At 22.3% G+C, this 27,249-nt stretch overlaps 6 protein-coding genes across 6 annotated transcripts; 4 read left to right on the top strand and 2 right to left on the bottom strand.

Annotated features, from left to right (window-relative positions):
• Positions 1-638: 638 nt before the first annotated feature.
• Positions 639-2,931, bottom strand: PBANKA_1135500 (high mobility group protein B4, putative; the record flags this gene model as incomplete). The annotated part of the gene is made up of 11 exons (XM_034565912.1): positions 639-808; positions 1,117-1,182; positions 1,292-1,336; positions 1,424-1,511; positions 1,664-1,702; positions 1,816-1,891; positions 2,048-2,082; positions 2,186-2,245; positions 2,343-2,411; positions 2,576-2,678; positions 2,924-2,931. 11 exons carry the CDS (start codon positions 2,929-2,931, stop codon positions 639-641), a joined length of 759 nt encoding a protein of 252 aa, XP_034422562.1.
• A 783-nt stretch (positions 2,932-3,714) lies between these two features.
• Positions 3,715-6,768, top strand: PBANKA_1135600 (exosome complex exonuclease RRP44, putative; the record flags this gene model as incomplete). The annotated part of the gene is made up of 1 exon (XM_034565913.1): positions 3,715-6,768. The coding sequence occupies one exon, from the start codon at positions 3,715-3,717 to the stop codon at positions 6,766-6,768; it is 3,054 nt and encodes a 1,017-aa protein (XP_034422563.1).
• A 1,782-nt stretch (positions 6,769-8,550) lies between these two features.
• On the bottom strand, positions 8,551-10,237 carry PBANKA_1135700 (CUGBP Elav-like family member 1, putative; the record flags this gene model as incomplete). Its single annotated transcript, XM_034565914.1, has 2 exons — positions 8,551-8,990; positions 9,142-10,237. 2 exons carry the CDS (start codon positions 10,235-10,237, stop codon positions 8,551-8,553), a joined length of 1,536 nt encoding a protein of 511 aa, XP_034422564.1.
• Positions 10,238-13,118: 2,881 nt separating this feature from the next.
• PBANKA_1135800 (conserved Plasmodium protein, unknown function) lies at positions 13,119-13,610 on the top strand (the record flags this gene model as incomplete). Its single annotated transcript, XM_034565915.1, has 1 exon — positions 13,119-13,610. One exon carries the CDS (start codon positions 13,119-13,121, stop codon positions 13,608-13,610), a length of 492 nt encoding a protein of 163 aa, XP_034422565.1.
• Positions 13,611-15,289: 1,679 nt separating this feature from the next.
• Positions 15,290-24,841, top strand: PBANKA_1135900 (conserved Plasmodium protein, unknown function; the record flags this gene model as incomplete). Its single annotated transcript, XM_034565916.1, has 1 exon — positions 15,290-24,841. The coding sequence occupies one exon, from the start codon at positions 15,290-15,292 to the stop codon at positions 24,839-24,841; it is 9,552 nt and encodes a 3,183-aa protein (XP_034422566.1).
• Positions 24,842-25,623: 782 nt separating this feature from the next.
• Positions 25,624-26,459, top strand: PBANKA_1136000 (ADP-ribosylation factor, putative; the record flags this gene model as incomplete). Its single annotated transcript, XM_034565917.1, has 3 exons — positions 25,624-25,750; positions 25,889-25,998; positions 26,106-26,459. The coding sequence occupies 3 exons, from the start codon at positions 25,624-25,626 to the stop codon at positions 26,457-26,459; spliced, it is 591 nt and encodes a 196-aa protein (XP_034422567.1).
• Between the last annotated feature and the right edge of the window lie 790 nt (positions 26,460-27,249).

The raw sequence follows: 27,249 nt of genomic DNA on the forward strand, positions 1-27,249 counted from the left end.
AAAAAATCGGGAAACATATAATTGTAATAATGTATTTTTATTTTTTAATTTTAAATAAACTGTCGTGGAAAATGATTATCAAATTAAAAACACGAAGCTGTATTTATGCATATATATATGTTTTTTATTTTTCTGATTTTTTAATATAATTAGAGTGATTAGTAGAAAGTTAAATAGCTCTCTGGACATGTGAGAAGGAATAACGGGTATGATTGTATAACGTTCGCATATGTATATACATATATATGTGTTTATATATCCATATATATTTGTGGTAAGTCAACCTTTTAAGAATAGGTATATTATTACAAATTTAAAAGCCTTTTGAGAGCTCATCAAAATTGTGCAATTATGTATAGAGTATATATATAGAAGAAAATATATTAGCAAAGTAAACACAGTATGTAGTTTTTTTGAACAGTAAAATGATATTGAATACATAAAAAATAATAGTTTTAAAATAATTTCATTGGGGAAATAAAAATAAATTTACATTTTAATAGCATATTATCGTGAATATTTCTATCGTATTTATTTTTATTGTGGTATTATATATTTTACATAGATGAGTACATACATATATGTATTATGCACAGTTGTTTATAAAAAAATGGGATAAAGTAAAAACACAAATTATGTTATTTTTTTTTAAAAAATGTAGTAATATCAGCATATATGTTTTGATTTGCCAATCCCTTTTTATTAGGCTTTGTATTGTTAGCCCGCTTTTTCATCTTTATCATATTCTTTTCCTCGATGTCGTAGTTATATTCCTTTTTATCTTCTTCACATAAATCAAATATGGATTCTTAAAAAAAATAAATAACAAATAAATAATAAGTAAATAATAAATGAAACAAAAAGGGGGACGAAAGAAAAACAATAATAGTTTTTTTCTGAATGCATGCTTTTATGAGATTAGTGAGATGAAATGTTTTCATTCAAATAATTCGACCATTTAAACATATTTTCCACAACAAAAACAGGGACAATAAGATAATGTATATTAGTCCCACAAACATACACATCAATTTATTTTTAAAAAATTTTTTTAATAACATTATTCATGAATATAAAAATATTAATATGTAACTGTTATGTGTTATGAAATATTACCATGATTATCTTCTTCCTCGATAAACGATAAAGTAGTCCGCGGCTCGGTTAACAGATATAAACAATCTAAGCATATTTTGACAGTAATAATATGTGAAATTAAAAAAATATTTTAGCTTGCTAGAATGTGCATAATATATATTGTATAATAATTTAAAATATTATTTTTAATTACCTTCAAGAAATTTGTATTTTATTCCTTCCCTTTGTATACAAGATACTAAAAAGTTAGTAATTTCATTTGGATGTATATTGCACACATGTAGATGTATATGCATATATATGTGTATTGTTTTAATTTTCTAACCTATATCTTTGGTGGTTAAATACTGAGACATTTTCTTTTCGCTTTTATATTCAACCGTTTTGGTAACTAATTCAATTAAAAACATTGCCTTTAACAATTAAAAAATGTTAAAAAGGAAAAAATTAAATGATTATATGCATGAAAAAGGGAATATATTTAGATATACATTTTTATATAGTAAAACTATATATTATATGAATATGCTATTGTATCATTTTTATTATAAGAATTATATCTAACCACTGCCTTTTGGAAAATATTCATAGCTTCACCGTTAACCTAACAAAAAAGTAAAGGAATAATAAAAAAAACATGTTAAGTTAAAACAAAAACATATATAAATGCTACATTGTTAACAAAAATAGTAAGTTTTGATATGTGAATATTTTTACTTTCTTAACATTCTTGTTTAAATTCATAATCTTCTGAATTTTTAATGTTGGAAATTTAGCTGTGATATTTGTAATGCTATAAAAAAAATAAAAATAAAATGTGTAACCACATATGTAAACACGTGGAGAGATATGTTTAATCGATTTTAAAACGATTTCTTTTTTTGTTATTGGTAAATTGCTAATTAAAGTAATAAAAAATAATTAAAAGAAAGAGTTTTTTATTTCGAACTTATTTCCAGGGCCATCTTTATACGTAGATTTTTGCTGAACATTTGAAAACAAAAAAAGAAATTAACATAATGTAAATGTGTATATGACATATAGATATTATTAACTTAGTAATTCGTTTTTCGTTTTATTTATTTACCCATTCGATCAATTCTTCATTATATTTTAATTTTAAAAGTTGAGCTTGCTCTTCGTATACCTAGTAAAAAAAAAAATAATTTGGACAATTGAATAAAAGTGTATAAAGCATTGCCCCCTTTTTTATTTCTTTAACTTCTTTAAATGCATAGTTTTACCTTCCTTTCATCGTCAGACAAGTTTTTCCATTTATTACTCAACTCTTTCTGAATATCTGTTATTCTGATCTATATAAAAATAAAAAAAATGTAAAATCCTCAAATTTGAATACTTTCGATTTTTGTGTAAAAAATTAATTTAATATTGTATAGCTTTACAGTGGGATATGAATGGAAAATACATTTCCATTTCACAATTGCTTTATTATTGTTATGTTTATTTTTATCATTACTGTTGTATTGCTATCCGAATTTTTCGTTAAATATTGTTTTACATTTTCCCTTTCGTAATTACAAAAAATTAAATAGGACGATAAAGGCGCTTTGGGCTTTTTTCTATACAGTGAAAGAAAGACGATAAAAAAAAACAAAAGAAATTATTACATAAAAATGAAATGAAAAAATAAGTAAACCTTCCCATTATTAAAATGAGACAATTTTTTATTTAAATAAACAAATTATGTTTTTAATATCCACAACTGTTACTAAGAGTGGTATATAATTAATATTTCTTATTCTTTAATTTTTTCGAACACATTTTTGCGTTATTTATTTTATTCTTTCTATTCTTATTTTTTCACCTGTCCATTTTTATTATTGACTATTACATTTATTTATATTATTATTATTAATTTTTTTTTCTTATTATTTCAAGAATATCTAGGAAATATTGTTTTAAAATAGAAATTTAAATATGTTAATTTATAATGCTTAAAATTGTGTAAACAAAAAAATATTATTTCAAAGAATTTATTGATTTAAAAAAATGAGAGAAAAAAAGTATATACATAAACCCGATAATTTTATGTGCATAAAAAAAAACGAATAAAATATGAATTATTTTCAACAGTTTTGTTTTTTCTCTGTTATTTTATTACATATTTTATATATAATATATTAATGTTAATTTTATTTATTTTTCTCTTTATTAAAAAAAAAATATTATTATTTTATTGCTTAAAAAACGTATAGTGATAATATTAAAGAAGTTTTTGATATAGACTTTCGAAATTTGGTATTTTGGGTGAATTCTATTAGCTCATTAACGAGTATAGAAATTGTTTGAAAAACTTCATAAAAATAGTAAATATAATACATACATGTATATATAGCATATATTCACTATAGTATGTACATTGTACATTTGAAATAACAATAAAATGAAATTTCCCTATATTGAGGATAATTGGGTTTATTGAATTTTTATAATGTTATGTGAAAATTTTCTTTTTCCCTTCTGTTAAATAAATTCATTTGTTTTTTGCAACCTTTTTCAAAAGTATATTTATTTTTCCAGTGAAAAAAAAGTAACAATTTTCATTTTTTAAACTTTTTGTATTAAACGATTACAGTTGCGAATGAGAAAAGAAACATGCAAACGTTTAAATTTTTGCGAAAAAAAAATGATCAACGTGTTCAGAAATGTTTTTATAAATGTAATGCGAACAATAGGATTACAAAAGTAGTGAGAGAGATTTATTTAAGGAATGATATAAATTGTAGTATAGAAAAATGCAAAGTTTGTGAAAACAAAAAGAAAAAGTTGTTAGATGGTGATAGGAATATCTTAATATTAGATACATCTACAATAATTAAATATATTGATTTTTTATACGAGTGTAATATAGATAACATATTAATCCCATTAACTATTTATGAACACATAAGAACATTTAATAAAATATTATATAAAAAGTTACATGAATTATGTTATGAAATTGATGAAAGTATACCTAATAGTAATAAAAGATATAGTGTTTTTGTAAACAAATATTGTAAGTTTACATATGTGCATGATAATATAAAATATGATTTAAAAGAACTACAAGAAATTATAAAAATTGTTATATGGTTCAAGCACCATAATCCTAATTTAAATGTGATAGTTATTACTAGTAATGATTTATTAACAAACGATTGTGCTAACAATGGCATACCTTGTTTTTCATTACTAGATTATGTTAATCAATTTTTAAAAAAAAAAACAAAAAATGGATTAAATAATTATGGTTACAATGATAATATGCTTAGTATAGAAACTATAAAAATGTATTTTGAAGATAATATGATTACCGAAAATGACGAAGATAAAGAAGTTGAAAACCGAAACGAAGATAGTAAGAATTATCGTTTGAACGATTTGGACAAGATGCAAAATGATTCAGAAAATCTTAAATATAAAAAAAAAATTTATCAACCACATTTAGACAAAAAACAAATAATTCAAGGATTGAGAAATAATAAATTTTTTAAAGGAGTTTTTCAAGTTATTTGTGTAAATAAAATGGCAATAGTAAAAATTAACGACTATGAAGATGTTATAATAAAGGGTTATAAAAATATGAACAGAGCAATACATAATGATATCGTTGCTGTAGAAATATTTTCTCAATTTACTGATCCATCATATGGCGAATCGGATTATTTTGAGGAACTTGTCGATCCAGATGAAAAAGAAGAAGAAGAAGAAGAAGAAGAGGAAGAAGAAAGAGCAGATGATGGAGAAGAAAAAAAAACAAACAATATGAATAAAACACCTTGCATTGCCAAATCTGAAAATGAACAAAATATAAAAACAGGGGAAGGGAACGAATTTATTGAGTGTAAAAAATTGTATGGTAAAGTTATTGGAATTATTAGTCGATCCCGAAAAGAATATGGTGGAGTTATTAAAAGCTGTGATAATGATAAAAATAACAAATATATAGAAAAATTATTATTTTTTAAGGCTTTTAATAGTAAAATACCACATATAATAATAAAAAGTAATATGGAAGAAGAATTAAGTAATAAACGAGTAATTGTAACAATAGATAAATGGGATTTTAATTCAAAATATCCATTGGGAAGATGTTTAAGTGTATTAGGTGTTTGCGATGATATTGAAGCAGAAACAAAATTAATTTATAATGAATATAATATATCAACAAAAGAATTTAGTGAAAGCGCGTACTTGTCCTTACCACCTTCAAATTGGGTTATACCTGAAGAAGAGTTTTCTAAAAGAATTGATTTTCGAAATATTTTAACTTTTAGTATTGATCCTCCTGGATGCCAAGATATAGATGATGCATTATCTGTTGAAATATTAGAAGACGAAAAGATTATAAAAGTAGGAGTACATATAGCAGATGTATCTTATTTTGTTAAACAAAATAGTGCCCTTGATTTAGAAGCATCAAAAAGATGCACTACAGTTTATTTGACAAATCAAAGAGTTGATATGCTTCCCAAATTATTAACAACAGATTTATGTTCATTAGTTGAAAAGCAGGACAGATTAACATACAGTTGCATATTTACGTTTAATACAAATTATGATATATTAGATATTAATATAGCTAAATGTATTATTAATAGTGATAGATCATTTACATATGAACAAGCTCAAAATATTATTGACGATTCTAATGACACATCCTCTATTGCGATTTCATTGAGATTACTAAACAGCATTGCAAAGGATTTAAAAAAAAAATGGTTAAATGATGGTGCATTAGAATTAAAAGGAAATTCAGAAGTTGTATTTGAATTTGAACAAAAAGATTTTACAAAAACCAAAAATTTAAAACCTTATATTACTTATGAAACAAACCGTTTAATAGAAGCATTTATGTTATTAGCTAATCGATCAGTAGCTAGAATTATTTTTCAAAATTTCAAAGCGGCATGCATATTAAGAAGGCATCCGCCACCTAAATATGATACATTAAAAGAATTAGATGAATATTTACAATCTATTAAGGTTTATGATTTTAAATTTAATACATCAAAAGAATTATCTTATTCAATTAATAATATTAACTTAAAAAATGATAAAATACTATCGAATATTTTAAAAACATTAGTTACAAAATGTATGAATGAAGCAATTTTTATATCTGGATATAATGTACACAATAATGATATGTTAAGGCATTATGGTCTGGCAGCTGATATATATACATTTTTTACTTCGCCAATTAGGCGATATGCTGATATAATGGTGCATAGAATATTAAATCATATATATGGAATAGAAAAGCTTCACAATAAATATTTAGATATTGTTTATTTAAATAAGCAAGTCATTTTATTAAATGAAAAGTATAGAAATGCTAGATTTGCTTCAAGAGCTTCTGTTAATTTTTTCTCTTATCTTTATATTAAAAAAATAGGAAACCAAATTACACAAGCTGTAATAACTAGCTTAAAAAAAAATGGAATACAAATATATGTGTTAGCATATGGTATTGAAGGAATATGTTATCTAAAAAAAAAGGATGGATTTATATTTGATGAAAAAAAAAAATCATTTATTAAACTTAATGAAAACCAAAAGGAATGTTTTCAATTAAATTTTTATGACAAGGTGGAGGTCCATATGCAAGTTGACACCCGAGATATTAAATGCCAAAATCATTTTATTTTTATTAGAAAACTGTGAGAACAAAGTTGGGAATGCATCGATGCAATATCTTCTATCGAATGTCGTTTTTTCATGTACATGCTATATGCATATATTCTATTAGTATTCTTTCCAGCATATTTGTTTTTTTGAGATAAATGATGTGTTATAAATATTATTTAAAAAAAAAAATAATTTGCGCATTATTTTCCATATATGCATGCTGTAACATGCATATATGCTTATTTATTTTATGTTAAATATCTTTATTTTTATATTTTATTATATATAAAATGTTGCATTGTGTTTAACTATGAAACTATATATTATTACAAGGATGTAATAAACTAAAAAATGTATTAATTTAAATTGCATATTTTGCATACTTATATATAATATGCGAATATTTCCAATAAACTGATATGAAATTAATTATTTAAATTATACTAAAAGCATATGGGAAAAGGAGGAATGAAAAGAAAAAACTTTATATAAATTTTGTATATCCACATTTGTAATTAAAATTTTAAAGGCATTTTAAAAAATACTTTTCCATTAATTCACAATGCTCAATTAAAAAAATTTGTAAAAAATGTAAACCCAAAAAATTCATAAACTGTATATATAATTGAAAAAAAAGGAAATACCAAATATTGCCCATAAAAAAGAAAATAATATTGAAAGAAATATTTTTACTAAAGTGCCACTATACATAATACACATTATATATTATCATGGGCAAAATAAAAATTAATTAAAAAACAATAAGAAATTTCAACTTGTAATCGGTAAAAGAAATATGCTCGGTGATAAAATTAATGAAAAACACACAAAAAAATATAACATTCTATTATATATTTATACAAATACTAAATTTATTACAATAGCGCTGGAGATTAAAATTTAGAAAAAAATATATCCTCATTGAACAGTAATAACATTAATAGTGACCACATCATAACATCGACAATATCAATAACAGCAACAACAATCGTATTAATGATTTAACTTGGTCAACGGAAAAACGAACATAATAAACAAAATTATGTCAAGAGAAATAACAAAAAATATATATATATAATATATATATAATAAAGTAAACTATTGAACAAATGTATGATTCATTTTAACATGTTTTCAATATAATATTATGGAAAAAAAGAAAAAATGAATAAGAAAAGGAAAAAGAAAAAAAGGAATTATAATTAAAAATAAATCTATATTACATATTTTAAAAAGGAAAAAAAGGTATAAATTTTTACCGTGCGAATGGCATCTAAAAGTATTTAGTTAGATATATGTATATGTGTGCATATGCGATGTCATTTAGAGGAAATAATTTCTTTATAAGTTGGAAAAATAAACGAAAATGATTTTACTTTCTATGAATTATTTCTTCGTGCTTCTCTCTTTTAAATTATTTTATTATTATTATTTCTCTTTTGCACAAACTTGCTTATATCACTATATTATCAATTTGCCCCCTTTAACTTGTTGTGTTAATATACTCCTATTAAAGCGTGAAGCCATCACACCTTCGATTTTGATCTACAATATACTTTTGTGTATTTCGTAAAAAACAAATAATTTTTACACATAGCATGACACACATATTCAATATATATATATAATTTTAAACACTTAAAGTGTTATGAATTATATTTATAACGCATTCTCATACAATTAAATATATTTCTCTTTTCATTTTTTTCTTTTCTTTTTCGATGTTGTAATAACAATTGGCATGCTTGGTTTTGGATTTTGTTTTTAGCTTTTTGAATGGGTTAAAAACTATATTTGAGAAAGAACATATGATATTTTTTAATATGGGCCGCATCTATAGCTATTATTATTTGAGTAGAAAAAATTTTGGGCTTGTGGATTTTGATGCGCTGCAAAATTTGGTTGGCCTATAGTATTTGGTTGAGATGGAATATTTTTTTGCTGTCTTGCCATTTGTTGAAATGTGTTTACTCCATTCTGGCTAATATATTTTTTCATTTCTTCTTCTTCTCCTTTTTTTACTGTGACTTTTAATTTTTTATTCAATGCCATAAATCCATTCATTTGAGATATAGCAGCAGCAGCACTTTCAATATTTTCATAAGAAACAAAAGCAAATCCTCTATTTCGCCCTGTATTTTTTTCAGTTGCTATTCTTGCTGATAATAATTCACCAAATGGAGAGAATGCTTGAATTAAATCTGTTTGTTGCCATTCATTTGGGACATGGAAAATAAATAAGTTAGCACCTGGGGGACCTGTTAGAATATTAGAAGAAATTTTATATAAGATATAAATAAATACAAAATGTGGAGTATGCAGAATTATGATTTAATAATGCAGCAATAAAATAGATTGGAAATTTTTTTATTGTTACAAATTTGTATGCATTTTTTTCATTAAAATAACCTGAAGAATCCGAAAGGTTATGTATGTTGGGATTATTATTCATAAAAAGTGTTTCAAACTCTTTAGGCATTTCCCACTGTGTTGTGTTAGTTTGTTCATTATAATAATATGGCCGGCCTTCACCAGAGTAATATTCTTTCCATACACCGACTTGTCGAGGATAATTATTATTTACACCAAAATTATTACCATAATTAATATTATTAGGGGTACCAGGGTGGGCTTGTGGTGAAATACCATGTGGTGCATTTTGGATAGGTTGGATTCCTAATTGTGATTGTGATTGTTTTGATGATTTGGGTTCTGCAAATCTGACTTCAACTGGCCTATTACAACCTTCTAATGTTTTTTTACCGTTTAGTGAGCTAATAGCATACAAGGCTTGTTCTTTATATGCAAATTTAACAAAAGAACACCCTTTACCTAAACCAGTAGAATTATCTTTCATAATAAAAACTTCTTCAACAGATCCATATACAGAAAACATATCTTTAATACTTTCTTCAGTAATATTTTTAGGTAATGACCCAATAAATAATTTTGCTTGGTCAACACCTGATTCTACATTTTGTGGGAACCCTAATTTCATAACTTCTCCTGATGCATATTTAACTTGAAGTGATCCTAATTGTTGATCTAAAGTTCGTTGATTATTTAATGATCTTATTGCATTGTCTGCTTCAGATATCGAAGCCATTTTTACAAAAGCGCTTGATTTATGTATATTTGTTATTTTATCTCTTATTATTACTACTTCATTTACTATACCAAATTCTTCAAATATTGGTCTTAATTGTTCTTCTTCATAATTTTTTGGAACTCTTCCTATAAATAGTTTTATAGAAACAGGGGGTGCTGGATGGCAAGGAAAGGTATGATCACTATAATCCATATTTATATCATCTTTATCAGATGATTTTCCTTTAGCTGAACTATCATTTTTTGATTTTGAATTTTTTGTGCTCCCTGATAATTCATTATCTTCTTTTGTAAAATCTATTTCTTCTGATATTATATCATTTTTTCCTTGATTATAATTCGCTGTATTGGTATCAGAGGAATTATCATTTGAATCTATATTATCATTATTATCCATATTTACTTATTTTATATAATAATATGTTGGTTCTATATTTTTATATGCAAAGTATACTCATACATATATATATACTTCACACTTGTAGCTGAACAAAAATTGTATTTCTTTTGTTCATTTATACAAAAATTAATTAATTTTATATTTTTTTTTTAATTCAGTTATAGTGAGAATAATTATTCACCTTTAATATATTTATTCTTATTTTTTAATAATCTTTATTTCATTTATTTATTTTATGTTTTCTTTGGCCATTTAATTTATGTATTTTTCTTTGATATAATATTATTATTATTTTTTTAATTTTTTTTTATGTAATTTTTTTTGTGGGTGTTATTTTAAACAATAATTTTTTATACTTTATATTGTAAATTAGTATGCTTAAAAAAAAATTCCATATAATTTTTATTATTTATAAATTATAAAATTAATATTAAGGCTTTTTATTGCTTACAATGAGCCTACTATATATTATGTAAAAATGCAAATAAACCAAACCATATTTTAAATTAATTTCATGAGCTATAAAATTTACCTTAAATTTTTTTATTTTGTATGTATATGCACGTGATGTTTATATTACCTACCCCCTTTTTATAATACTATTTATATATATATACAAATTATTATATGCATTAATTTGCCAAGACCGATAAAACAAAAAGCCCTTTAAGTGTATACTCATGCATATATTTTCTTCCTGTATTCCGTATTAATGAAATATTATTTTTAAGGCATCATTTTCTTTAATTACATATTTATATTTATTTTTTTATATTTTCTTTTTAGTATTATAATTCCCCTATTTTATCCTTAAGCTATTTTTTTTAATAATTGTGAAAAATATATATGATTATTTAATATGATTTGTTATATGGCTATTAAAAAAATAGTGCATATGAAATTTAAATCTGAAATATTTATAATAGGGCGAAGTATACATATTGGGCATACTATAAATATATTAAATTGTTATAAGTCTATATTAAACATTTATATAACAAAAATATGTAAATTAATAAGAAAAAAAACATTAAATGACCTTTATGGATTTAAAGAAAAAAAATCTCTAAAAATTATCATTTTAACATAATATATTATCAAAGTAAAAAGCAGCTACTTATAAATATTGAAAAAATAAATTGTAAGCCTTAAAAAACAATATAACACCACATTATTCCTATTATATCTATATCAAACGTCAATCCTTAGGGATGCCTATATGCGTATTATTTCATGCAATTACGATATAGAATTATCGAATTTTGAAATCTTATTCATATTACACCATAGAGACAACATAATGGGTCATTAATCGTTTATGTTCTATCTTTTTTATATTTTGATGAACTTATATTACAGTTTACATGCACATAATTGTGAATATCAATATAAATATAAAACTGGAGAATTTTATATAAGAATATTATTACTATTTTTTGTTTTAAAAGAGAGGCTATTAATTCAATAAATATATACATTGGTTTTTTTACAAATATAAATTTTATATTTCATTTCCTTATTAATACATGCATGTGTATAATAAGGAATCTACATATTCGTTTATTTACCTTTTTTTAAATGAGCACAATTATTTTTATGATATACAAATCATTATAAATGAAAGCTTACAATGATGCATGTGACTGTGCAGATGTTTATTTATATTTTATAGAAAATATTATACATTAAAAATAAATTGAAAATGTGAATTAATACCAATGTGTAATAACATATATTAAAAATAAGGTCATGCGCGATATAAATAATACTGTAATTTTGGTCGTCCCCTTATATACATCAATTTATTCAAAAAAAATTTTTACCTATAAAAATTTATGATTAAATTTTTTGTTTTATTGAAATAAAATTTTAAAAGGGCGATAAAAATCATTTCCTAAAGAGCTCCATATTGTGATACACGAACAATATATTTTATATATGTATGTACACTTCAATATAATGAGCTTTTAAATATGGATTAAGGTTAAAAATTTTTGTACATAAAAATGACCTATTTATGTCTTTCTTATCAAAGTCTCTATATATGTATATTTATTATACATATGACTATTCCTAAAATTTTTCTACATAAATGAAATGGATTTAATATACATACCTTTATGTGAAATCAACAAATCCAGATAAATTGTATTTGGGCATTTGTTATTATAATTTTTAATAGTGAATATTTTACATCCTGTTTTCAGGAATATATATAAGTATATGTTTTTTAAAAACAAATTCACGTTGGAAATAAAAATTCAAAACTAGTTATCATCTCCTATGTGGGAAATAAGCGGAATAAAAATAACAATAATAAAAAAGACAAAAAAAATGCCTTAACCATTATTAACAGTTTCCTTATGTATCCATTATAATGCAGTTTAAAGAAGGCATTTAAGAACTATAAAAAATGTTAAAAGCTGTTATAAAACATGTATAATTATAACAATCTTAATAATTTGAACAAAATATATCACAAATAAGCCAAAGCTATTTCAATTTGTATTTATTATTATTTTTAATTTCATGATTATGCATGTGCATTTTCCCTGTTATAAATATGAATTTTATAGAAGAATGATGCAAAAAAAATTCGAATTTTGTTATATCAAGTTAAATCAGATGAATCACAATATATATCCATCGATTTATTTTATAATATTTATTTTGAATTTATGCATATAAATTTTTCTGCGTTTTCTAAGATTAATACTGAATGACATATAGAAACTAATAGAGATAATACTTTCAATGATTGATTAAAAAATAAAAGAGAAATATGAAGAAAAAATATAAGTATGCATAGTCGATAATTTAATAAAAATAGGTAAATAACTAATAGAACTATATACATAATATATATCTTTAATCTAATATGGATTTATTAAAGTATTATTGCATGAGCTGCATTAATCCCTGCTCTCCAGAGAAGTATGTGATTGATCAAAATGAAATCGAATTTCCTAGCACAAATAAGACCGAATTTAGATCGAAGATTTGGGATTTTTATTATTCAACATCAGGCAGCTATGCAATGTATGATAGACAATTGCATAGCCTAGACACAGAAATGAATGAAAAGAAATATTTTAGAAGGAATAATAATAGTAAAAATTTAAAAAACCTAGAAAAGGTTAAAATAATACAAGACTTTTTTTTAGACAACGAAACAGAAAGCAATTCTATGAATAAAAATATGTATAATGTGCAAAATAGTGGGTCATTAAAAGGTGATAAGGAATGCAATATATATAGTATTAATTCTTTTAATAAAACTGCAAACATATTTATAGAAAATATATTTGATATAGCTATTGCTCCAGAAAAGGAAGTTACATTGAATAAAAAAAAAAACGAAAAAGGGTAAAAAAAAAAGTAGCAAAATGAAGATAATAAATTTATTTAAAAATAATTATGTATATAATACACATAGATCTTTTGTATTTTTCCATTTCAACTTTTTAATATTTTCTTTTTTTTTGTTTTTCGTGGTTTATAAATAATGTATTTTAGTATAAGCAAATTTTTTGCATTAAATATAGTATTTTCATTAGTAAAAATTTTAATTATGAATTTATTTATGGTTTTTTAGTTATCATTATAATTTAATTTATATTATAGAGAATTGTTTTTTTCTTCTTTGTCTTTTTTTCTAAGAATGTTATTTTCGCTTAATGGTACATATAAAGTTAATTGCGATCATAATTTCAAGGACTTTAATTTTTTTATTAACCTGTTTATGGATTATATATTTCTTAAAATATGTTTCCTTTTATTTATTGAATTCATTATGAACATAATTCCATGCGTGAACAAATTAAAATACAGATATTTTTATACAAATATGCTATACAACATTTAGTAAAATTAATAAGAGATATATACCCTGAAGAAATAATAGACACTCAATTTTTGCCCTTTGCAATATATATTATATATGTTTACCAAATAAGCATTTTCTATAATTCATATTATGAGATGTATTATATTTTAATTATAGTAAATTCTACTTTTTTTTACTTGCTTTTCAATGTTAAAAGTTTTGTGAATATTCATTCGAAAAAGCAACTTTATTTAAATGAAAGAAACAGTTATGATCGTCCGAGTTTTTTAAGTCAATTCATATTTAATAATATATGAGCATTCAGAATAAAATGAGAAAAGAACTATGTAGTTTGATGTGTTATATTTTAACTATGCTATTGAAATTTCCATTATGTTTTTGTTAATCATTGTATATATGTGTATGTATTCTCACAAATGGGCAAAATATAATACTATTTAATAAAAAAACGAATAACCGTTTACACAAATGTTAATTTTCATAAAAGATACATGGGTAGAGTGTGTTAAAAGGGCATACATAACAAAACTATAAATAATGAAGGAATATTGTTGCAAAATTATGTAAGATGATAAATTATGATAGCTAATATTTGAATGTTTACGCCTAATTTGCTTATAATTTGATATAACATAATATTATATAAATCCTGTTATGCAATTTTTTTGTATAACGCCGTTTATATTTTTTCATGCACTTTATGTGTAAAACATATTTTATTATTTTTATATATTAATTTTTTAGACTTAATTCTATTTACACACATAAATATTTATATATACATTTTATGAATAAAAATAGTAATTTGGTATGAGACAAATGTATTATTAAAATAATATATATTATTTTAATTTTTACAATTTTTTAAAAATAAATAAATCATTAATAATGTTCTTTGGATATTATTTGGTTTGCGTTACATTATGATTTATTTCGATACATTCAAAAATTTATATATTTGAAATTATGGTGTATGGTTATTTTATTATTATTTATTTTATTTTATTTTATTTTATTTTATTTTATTTTATTTTGTTTTTTTTCATCTGATAGTTTACACTTGTAACCCTAAAATAACAAATTATGCATCCCTATTAATTTATTTGATTTAAAACCATTTAATAGTATATTATTTGACTAGTAAACTTCTAACATATATTTAGAGATATGAAAATAAGAATAAGACAGTTTTATTTATAAATATGAATAATATAAAGTTATACCAATGCAAGTATTTGGCAGAAATATACGTTAAAAATAAGGAAATAAATGAATATTTAAGTATTTTGCAATATGTAGATAGTTCTAATTTGGAAAGCGCTAAGTGTTTTAAGGTTTTTATTTTCGATGAATTTCCTAATACTGTATCAAATGACATTATTCAAGAAAATATATATGACAATGTAATTCAATACAGAAAGCTAGAAAATGAAGATGCTTCAAATGACCAATTAGACAGTATAATACCAGATGGTAAGAAAAAATATATGTTGAATTCTAATATAGCTGAAAAAGAAAAATATAAAAATTATCCTATTGATGGCAATAACACTAGAAATAAAAATGATAAAAAATATTTTGAAATATATATTTTTTATGATGAAGTAATTGACATTAATATGATTCCCCAAATGCTAGGAATGAGTATATATGAATCTTCATTTAATTTAGAAGAATTCGAAAGAACAAAAAATAAATTGATTATGTGTAAATCATCAGGTAGTAATACTGATGAAAATAATGGAAAAGGATATGATAGTAATATTGATATTTGTGAATTAAAAAATGGGAAATTGAAAAATATTTTTAAATCATTAAATATACAAACCATTGATTCGTTTACGGGATCTCTCATAAAATTACCATTTGAAGTTAATTCAGAAAAAGATGAATTTGTTGAAAAAATAAGAAATTCCACAGCATGGTTTATTATATATTGTAAAAACGTAAAAATTATTCATATGAATATTAATCATAATTTCAATTTAAAATGGAAAAAATATATACAATATAAAAATATTTCTGCGTTAGAAGGAGAAAAATTTATAAATAAGGATATAAAATATTATGGTATAGAATATAGTACTGAAATTTTTTTTTCTAAATACATTGTATACGACAACGATATAATAGATAACACTGTTTATGATAGCATGCTGCGTATATATTTTTTGTATAAAGAACATGAAGAATTATACGATAAAATCTCAAATATTGATATATATAATAAACTATATATTTCTGAATTTGTGTTTACAAGTGTTGTTAATTTGTTTGGAAATCTTTCAATTTATATAAAAGACGAAAATAATAAAAATATATTAATAAGTGATATTTGTAATAATAGATTTATTCCTTTAATATGCAACGCATATATAGAATTTTTGCTACTATTACGAGAACAAAATATTTCGAATAGGAATTATAATTTTTCTTCATACTTTCCTTTATTAGATATTACATCTAAAGGAAAAATTAACCAACTTATATATTCAATATATAATGAAATATTTGATGAGGAAAAAAACTTAAAATTAATTTTCAATGGGAAGAAATGGATGCATTTTAGCGAATGCACATTTGTTACAAATGAATTAAAAAATATATTTGAGATGGGAATATTAGATATTATGGAATACTCTGAAATAATGAATATAGTTTTTTTAGAGGATAAAATAAAAACTGCTATATATTATTATTTGAATGTACTAAGTAAACAAATAGAAAGTGATAACTTAATCAAGAAAATATTGGGGTATAATCTAAGATATATAGAAGATATTCCTAATGATATTATTAATAATATAGAATTATTTCATAAAAATATTTCAGTAAAAAATATGTTAGAAAAAAATAAAAAGTGTAAATTTTTGCATGAAATAATTATAAATAATATTGAACATGTGCATTTTGAAAACCTTTTGCCTATATTAGTTTATCTTGTACAATTAGAACCCGAAAATGTAGACGATTTAAGAAATATTCCATGTTTTCCCAATCAGAATAAAAAGTTAAAAAAAATCAACGAATTAATATTTACTGTAGATAAGGAATATTATAAAGAATCTATAGATATAAAATGCAATAATGAAAAAATACAAGATGAATATGATATATGTAATCAGATTAACCGACATACTATTAGTAATGATAATTTAATATCAATAGAATTTATGGATAAAATAAAAAATGAAGACATTGAAAAACTCAGGCTTTTAGGTCTAACGATTATTTATGAAGAATATAAATTAAATGATAATATACATGATATTTTATTAGATTTAGATAAATTATTTTTTAGTACTATGACATATGAAAATAAAATTACAATTTTAAATAAAATAATTTACCAATTAGAAAAAAATATAATTGATTTGGAAAATCCTGCAATATTAAATGATTTAAAAAATATATTTTTTTTACCAATATATAAAAGTAAAAACTATAATTATATTCGATTGGACAATGATGCAGCGATTAATAATAAGATAACAAAAAATAAAGAATCTCATAATTATTTTTCATGTAATTTGAAAAAAAAAGACACAATAAAAACTATTAATAATAATGAATTAAATTATAGTAACATATCCGACTTAAATAGCAATTCTTGTAATAATATAAAAAAAGGAAATTTCGAAATTGAATATGATGACATTACAAGCAATAATACTGCTAATGCGGAAAATAACAATTCCAATGATATAATAGAAAAAATAGATGATACAAATATTACGCATTTTATTAGAATAAATGAAGGATATGATAAGAAATATTTTAATGTAATTTTTTTAAAAAAAAAGTGTTATTGTATTGACAACATAAAGGTATCACCAAAATTATGCGAATTGCTAGAATTAAAGAAAAAGCCACAATTAAATGATGTGATAAATCATCTTGAAATAATAATTAACAATTCTGCAAATACACGTTTTCAAAATATTTCTAAAATTTATGAAGACATTTATGAATATTTTGAACACTTGATATTTTCTGAAAATAAAATAAACGATAAGACATGTAACGAAATAAAAGAAAATGATAAAATGAAAACAATAAGTCAAAAAATAGAAAATAAAAAAGATATAAAAACTGAAGAGTATGAAAGATTTAAAAATTTTATTAAAGAAAGTAAATTTATTTTTATTAAAAATAAACTTTGGAAAAGTAACAATGTATTTTTTCTTAGAAATTGTATACCTTTAAATTTGTTTATATGTGAGTTGCCAAAGTTGTATAAAATAAAATACCCCAATTTAATGAGTCTTAGTGGAATTCAGTTAAAATTAAAACATTCTAAATTGGTTAATATTTTAAATAAAATTCGAAATAGCTTTAATAACAATAAAAAAAATATAAAAAGTCGCAACAATGAGAATAAAATAAATGATGATAATTTTAAAGAAGATAAAAGTATGCAATTAACTGGTTTATTAAAAATGTCTTATATTAATACATTAAACATGATTGATATATCGATTTGTGACGAATCTAATATACCTAACTTTATAGAAATCGAAAAATTAAGTCCTATGAAAAATTCAAATATTTTATATAATAAAAAAATGGTTAGTAGTGAAAGCTTAATTAAACCGTTAGAATGCAAATGCTTTGAAAAAATATATTTACCAAATATTAACTATGTTTTAATAAAAAAAAACGAGTGTATTTATATTAAAAATTCGGTTCTATATAAAAATTCAAAGGAGAAAAACGTGATTCATAAGGATATTAAAGAAAATATTATTAATTTGTTGAATATTCCAATAAAAACAATAGAACAAAATACAGTTGAACGAACAGGATCAGTCCCTAAAATCGCGAGAAAAAAAACTCTGAAATCGTGTTATCCAATTAGTAACAAAATGAATATTAAATCCGTTAAAGATGGATTAAAAATATCACAAACTGCAGAGAAAAAGTCGAGTATAAATTTTTCGTCGACCACAACAATAACTCGAAAATATTCCAAATTTAATGCAGAAAAAAAGAAAGGTATAGCCACAACAGTTGTTACCAATATTAATAAAAGAATAATGACAAAATCAACAATTGTTGACAAGAAACAAATCAAGTTTCCATTGAAGGAAAGCAAAGACGTTGTAGATATTAATACCAGTTTAAAAAGGAAATTCCCTTTGACATTAAAAAATAAAATTAATAATATAAATAAAGTTTACAATAAAGAAAGCTCTATCATTAAATCTTCAAAAAAAAAAGTAGAAAATAAGGGCAATAAAATAAGTGAACCAAATTTATTTAAAGATATCAAAAACTTAATATATTTTTTAGATGATATCGGGTGTTTTGATGTAAATTTTATTATTGATAAGAGAATATTTGAAGAAAACTATATTCCAAAACCTTTTTTAAAAATGGCACGCATGTATTTATACATAAAAGTAAAAAAAAAAATATACGAAGATTTTTTGTTTAATAAAGAAGATTTAATTGAATATGCACATACTCACAATATTTCAAATTATAAAGAATATATAAATGCAGAAAATAATAATACGGAATCTTTTAAATCTTGCACTGACTTAATTTGCTTATATCTGTTCGAAAATTTTTCTTCCATATTAGACAGTTTATTGGTATTTAATAATAATAAATTTTTTGAATGGTATCCTAAAGTTAATGAAGAATGCAATAATGGTAATGAGAAAATAAATGGTAGCAATTTTAACTATCAAAATAAATTCACTAATACAGAAATACAAAATGAAAATAATTTATGTATAGATAATATGGGCGTAAATCCTTTAGGTATGTTTCCTGATAATGTAGATAAATTGGATGGAAATGGTGATATAAAGAGTACTGATCTTTCAGAAATAAATAAAATACCAAATGATAAAGAAAAAAATAAGAAGAAATTGTACAAGAAAATTTGTTCCTTTAATAATAAGGACAAAGAAGTTTTAAAAAAACTTTTTTTCTATAATTATTTTCAAGATGATAAAAAAAATGAGGATAACAATGATAATCTTTGTAGACCATTAACCGTTGCAAATTTCAAACATAAGGAGTCAAAAATAAAAAAATTTAATACAATGCATTCAGTTTTACAAAATAATAAAGCAATAGAAGAAATAAATAAGAACACATTTTACAAAGGTAAAACGGAATTAAATTTTGGGAAAATGCTCTCTATTAATAAACAAAACGAAACGAATAATAGTGACTATAGTAATATTATATTAATTCGTATGTATAAAAATGACACAGTTTTATCACATATTAAATGTATTGAGAAAGCATTTTTAGAATGTAAAAAATTTAATGAAAAATTTTTACTTTTTTCGAAAAATCTTGTTAAACTGAATTTTATAAAAATTGATGGTAAAGTAGAGCAATTAACAAGTTTGGTTTTAACAATGTCTGAAAATCATTTTCAGCTACGAGAAAAATTTTACAAAAATCGTAAAGAGGTAGAAGACAGTGATAAAAATATAGAAAGTAAGTCAAATGGAAATATGGTAAAAATAAATGATGAAGAAAACTTTAATTCAACTGTAAATAAAAATTTAGAAATGTTTTTACAATGTCAAATATATAGTGGAAATAAATCAAGCAGGTGGATAATAGGCTTTTTAAATGATGTAGGTATATCTATATGTTTTGAGCATTATCAGTTATTTCGTAAACATTTTTTATTCCAGAATTTGAATGTAATTTATACTATTGATAACTTACCTATGCATATTAAATGGAGTTCGCTGAAGAACAATTGTAACATAAAAAAATTGAAAAATATAAAAAATTTTGAAGTTGCTATAAATAGCATATCTAACTTATATAATAATTTTTTAAAGCTAGCTCATAGAAATGCTGTAAAAAAATTATTAAAACATGATACAAGCAAAATATTATATAAACACAAAAATAAATGGGTCAAGAAAAAAAAAACAGCAAATTTCGATACCACCTTAAATGTAATTACAGAAGAAAACTGCACAAATCGACGAGCAAATATTTGTAATGATTCTGAATTTAATAATGTTAATTATGACAAACAAAACATGGCATTTTCTTATATATACAAAATAAATAAAAATGATATAAAAAACTTCAATGAAATTTATAAAGTTATTAAAAGTAAATATCTTAATTTCATTCCTAAAAATTATGATAAAAATGATTTATTTTCCCATGTTATCAAACATGTATTTATGAATTGTAATGAACTTAAGATATTACCCTGTCTAAAAAAAAGGGATAATATATATTCACTTTATTGGGGCAATATGCATGACTGTATTAATATATATCCATTCTGCAAATACTTAAACTCGCTAACATTTTTTATGTTAGATTTAGGTCTAACTATTTTATTGCCATATTTTGAAATTGACAATATTATTCATTTGCATAAAATGGTCGATGAAGATAATAATAATAAGAGTGGGAATAAAGGCAATGCATCTGAAACAATTGATAAAGAATTTGATATTAAAAATGTTAATGATGAAAGAAAGAAAAAAAACATAGAAGACAAAAATAATTTATTTTTAGATATTAAAAAAGATCAACCAAATATCTCTAAAACCACTATAAATAATGATTCAAATCAAAATAAAAACCATGGAAAAGTTTGCAATTTAACACCTGTACTTTTAAGAAATGCAATAAAAAAAACATTTTCAGCATTTAAGCATTTTATAAAAGAGTGTTTAGACGAAAAAAATATATCTACAATTTTGTATTTATTTGATTATGTTTTTTCTGATTTTAAACAAAATAATTCAGTTAATGGATTAGTAAGATGCGTAACAAATATATCATTACTTGTTATACTGTATTGCGACATATCGTACTTGAAAGGAAATATACATAAATACGTGGATTGGGAAGACGGAGAGGAAAGTATATATAATGAAGTAAAAGAAAGTGATGTAAAAAGCAATGAAACAAAAAATTATGAAATAGTTAGTGATATAGTAAATAGCGATTTGGAGAGGTTTAATGGAATGAGCAATAAAGATGATGATACTAAAAGTATTGATTACAATACCAACACATTTCACCCTTTTTTTTATAATAATAAAAATTTTAGAGACACAAAATTTACATATGTAAATAACTTTGTTAAAATTAAAAATAATAATTTTAACTCGGATTTATTTTATAATTTTGATTGCATCAATTTTATTAAATACAGTGAAAACAGTCAAATATATTATTCGAAATATTTTTACTTATTTAATTTGAATGAGGTAACTTTTATAAATGCTGATTTCTATTCAGTATATAGTCTTTCTCTATTAATAGATGCAAATATCATAGTTAAATTGACCTTCGACAATTTAACCAGCATATTGAATGGAAATATTTATCCTCATATATTTCATTATTGTAATTCTTTTAATATGAATGAATATAACAAAACTGAACTATTGGATGATAGTTGCAAAGAAAATTATAATTTGATAAGTAAAGATGATAAACATATTTTGAATATGGATAGTGACAAAAACAATAGTAATAATAATAATGATAACGATTTAATAATTAGCCAATGTCCGAATATTAATCGAATAGGTGATATCATAGTTAATGATAACGGCAAAGAAAAAGATTGTCTTTTGAGTCTCATGTACAATGCAATAAAAATTCCATATGATTTCAAAATAATCGCTTACAACAAATCATTGTTACATATGATTGTTGAACTATATAATGAAAACGAAGGAACAATTTTTTTAAATAAATTAAAAGAGTTTCGCTTATTAATAACCCTTGATAGTAACAAATCTGATGAATTAGACAAAAAATATATGTACGTTCATAATATATGCGATATAAAAAACATAATAGGAAACAAATTTAAAGATGATAATATCGAAGAAATATTATTTTTATTGGGGTATAGGAAAATATGTAATGCAGAATTACTGAGTAATACAATAATTGGGAAATATTTAATAAATGATTATGAAGATCTTATGTTATCATTATATAAAAATGCTAAATATCTAAAATGGGGGATATTAAATAACAATGATATAAATGTTCTTTTAAATATATTTTTATTAAATATTAAATTTAATAGTAATAATATGTTTTATTTGAAAAGTTTGCCAATCTTTTATTCTTTAAATCATTCAAAATTTTTAAATATATTAGATAAAAATAAAAATTATATTGTAATCAATTCAAAGAATATAGACTTGTTAGCTCTTATAATATCTGAAATTGTAGAATATTATGATATTAATACTAATAGCAAATCACATACAATGTCAAATAAAATTGATATTATAAATATTTGTGATTATAATAAGGATGATATAAGGGTTAATTATAATCGAGTTAACAATATTTATAATGACAATGATAATAGAATAAATAGTTACACAGTAAAATTTAATAAGAAATATAGCAATGACAATTTTTCCATTATAGATAATAATTGTGAGAAAGACACGATTCACAATCTAATAAAATTAGACGAAAATAAAAAGGAAGAACAATTTTTACACTCAAATTTGCAATTAACTAATGGCGTTATTTCAGATTATGGTGATACTTATGATGATGATACAGATTCGCATAAGATATATAATAATATAAATAATGTAGATAATATAATAGATATAAGCAATGAAAATACGATATATAAAATTAAGTATATATTTTTACACCATTTTGACATTAATATAAACTTTTGGAAACACATAAATATAGAATGCTGGAATTTCTATAATGTTATTAAACACTTTTTTTATGGAATTTTAGTAAATAGCATTAATGAAAATTTATTTCAGAATATTATACTTTATATATATAAAGAATACGAAGATGTTGTTGAAAATCAATACAGAGAGACATATAATAAGAATAATTATGTTAACAACATTTACAATGCCAAAAATTTAATTAATTCTGAGTTTTCTTATGAACATTATTTTAAGGATATTTTTTGTGAACTAAGAGAATTACGCTTAAAATTCAAAAGCAATTTCCAAATTTCACAACTCTATAATAAAAATTATGATATATTTAAAGAATTTATAAATGATAATAGACTATTCAAATTTGTGCATTTATCAAATTTTAAATATGAGCAAGAATTTTTAGAAAACATGCATTTTCATGTAATGCCTAATATAACAGAGTTAAATGATATTTTATCAATTTTAATTTATGTTTTAAAAAATAATAATAATTTATTAGATTCATTTGATATAAAAATTATTTTTAATAATACTCATACCGATTGTAGTAAATACACCACCAATTTTAATGAACAAAATTTAGATAAAAAAATTAATTCTATACTGAAATATACTAATGATAATTTTCAAATTTTAATCAAAAATAAAAACGACAACTTTGTTTATTTATTAAAATCGTTAATATATAAATTAATGAATACAAATAAATTTTCAGAACAAATAAAAAGTTACACAAATTTGTATAATTTTTATAGACAGAATAATAGCTCAAATATTCAAAATTTTATTGAGAAGGAAACAATAAAAATAAATAATGACATATCAATATACTATGATAATGATAATCATAATAAAAATAATTACCTTGACAATTTTAAGGGGAATGAATATACTGCTGGAGAAAATCATGGATCTGATACCGGTAATAATAATGGTGGGAATAATGTTTATCCACGGGATGGCATTAAATGTAATAATAATTTTAATGAATCTGAGAGAAAAAATGGTGGTCCACTTGTTCTCAATAAGCAGGACACATGGTATAATAAACATAATAAAAGAAAAACGATATGATTAGGTGGATCATATAAGATACTTATCTTGTTAATTTAAACAAAGTGTGTCAATAACCTTTGATACTTTTGTAAATCCCCTAATTTACTATTAAACTTATGAAATATTTATTAGGAGAAAACAACAAATACGCGTTTTTCAATTGTTTATAAAGGCCATACATAACTTAGGGCAGCGGTGGAAATTTGGCATTTAATTGAAAACGTGGGTTGTAAAAAAAAATAATAATAACAATATTGAATACATGCATTAATATGCTCATATACTTTGCCACCCTATTTTTTATTTATATATATTATTTTTTCCTTTTTTTATTCGGTATATACATATGTTTCATTTGTGGACTTCTAGGATTTTTTTTTTATTTCACACAGAACATGAATGGTGCAATTGTAAACTTTTATGAAAAAATTATATTGCTGTGTTTTTTTGGTGATAATTTTTATATGAAGAAATTATATATGTGATATTTTATTTTGTTGTGTATACAAATTAAAATTTGTTTATTTTGTATTATTCCTTTTTTTATAGCATGATTTTTTTTGGTTCAATTAAAATAATATATAATTCTTTTTAAGCAAAGTATGCATAAAAATGTGAAAATCGTACGCAATAGACATGCTATTTTAGATTGATCGCATATACATTTTTAATCAAAATATTGAAATTAAATTAAAATAAATGAACATTTTTTAATACCCCTAAAAAAAAAATTTCAAAAAAAATAATGTTAATGATGCATTTTCAAAGTTATAATATACATTCATTTTTTTGTATATAAAATGGGGAACGTTGCAACTAACAATGTTATAAAAAATAAGAACCCTGATGCTAAAAAATATAATATTTTAATTTTAGGCCTTAGTGGGTCAGGGAAAACAACATTATTATATCATAACATTATACCAGGTTAGTAAAATAATTTAGAAAACATGTCTAAAGTATTTGAAAGAATAATATATATGTTTAGTTGAACATGCATATGTTTTAGCTCAAAATATATATTAAAAAATATAAACATGTGTGTGCATTTTTTTTTCATAAAAGAATGGTCAAATATAACTTCATGCATGGAACCAACAATATCATATCACTATGAAGAAATTAAATTAATGAACGGAAGAATTGGCTTTTGGGACATTTCAGGAAACACTATAGTTAGTTTCTATTGATGTTTATTTTTTTGCTTATTTATTTATTTATTTATTCTATCTTTTATTTTTAAGCTGTTTTTTTTCAACTTTTTTTACTTCACCTTTTGTAGATGAGAAATATATGGCAACTGATTTATCGGAACATAATGGTAAATGCTGTTTTATACATTATTAACATAATGGATATATCAGATGAAGCAATAGCAGAAAACAATTCACTCATAAGTCTATTATTAAATGATGAATGCTTGCAGACATCTTGTATAGTTTTAGTATTTAATACTTTTAACGAAGTGAGTAATATAGATGAAACTACTAAAAACGAATTACTAATTAGATATAAAATTAAGGATTTGATTGATAATTATGGAAATAGAATTCATCATATTTTTTTAGATTGCAAAAGTTGCAAATTGGACAAAAACTGGATGAATTTAATACAACAAATTTCTTATTATTTTTAAAAAAAAAAGTAAAACCAGTATTACCAAGTAAACTGAAAATTCATTTTAGATATAGATGGCAATAATTTTGTAATTACTTTATGAAATAATAAATGAATTAGGCATAACATATTCATTTGTCATTTAATGACAAACCATGTAACTATGTGTGTGCGGAAATTTGAGACTATGAAAAATACAATAAGGTATGATAGCACCTTCAAATGTGATGAAGATTTATTACTGCAAACTTAAAAATATCCGTGAAAATGAAGATAAAAAAATAATATGAATAAATTTTTTTATGCGAACTGAAGATTATATATTTCGCGAAATTAAAGAAGCCCATCTATAATTTTTAGGGCTTTAAATTAAAGAATGTATTATCAAGGAAAAATATAAAATGAATGTATATTTTTAATCTTTATATGATATTTTGAATATGCATATGACAAATCTTTCATAAAAATTAAAATTTTCCAAAACAAAAATGTATATACATTTTTATATATACGTGCATGAATATGTTAAAAGTATAATGCATGAGTATGCCTTTTTTGTAAATTTTTTTTGTAAGTATCATTAATCATGTGCTATAAATAAAACGGGGAATTATATTTGGAAGCTTTCTTTTTTTTAAATAATTTTGAACATTTATAATGTATATATTTTTAGCATTAGCGTGATAATATACATAGTTTTGAATTTTTTATAATAATTTTAAAATTCTTATCTAATTATTTTTCTGCTAATCTTAATTTCTTCCTTTTGCCCATGAAAAATAACAGAAAAAGGTGTGTAAAAAAATTAT

The sequence above is a fragment of the Plasmodium berghei genome (assembly GCF_900002375.2).
Source record: "Plasmodium berghei ANKA genome assembly, chromosome: 11".
Taxonomy (NCBI): domain Eukaryota; phylum Apicomplexa; class Aconoidasida; order Haemosporida; family Plasmodiidae; genus Plasmodium; species Plasmodium berghei.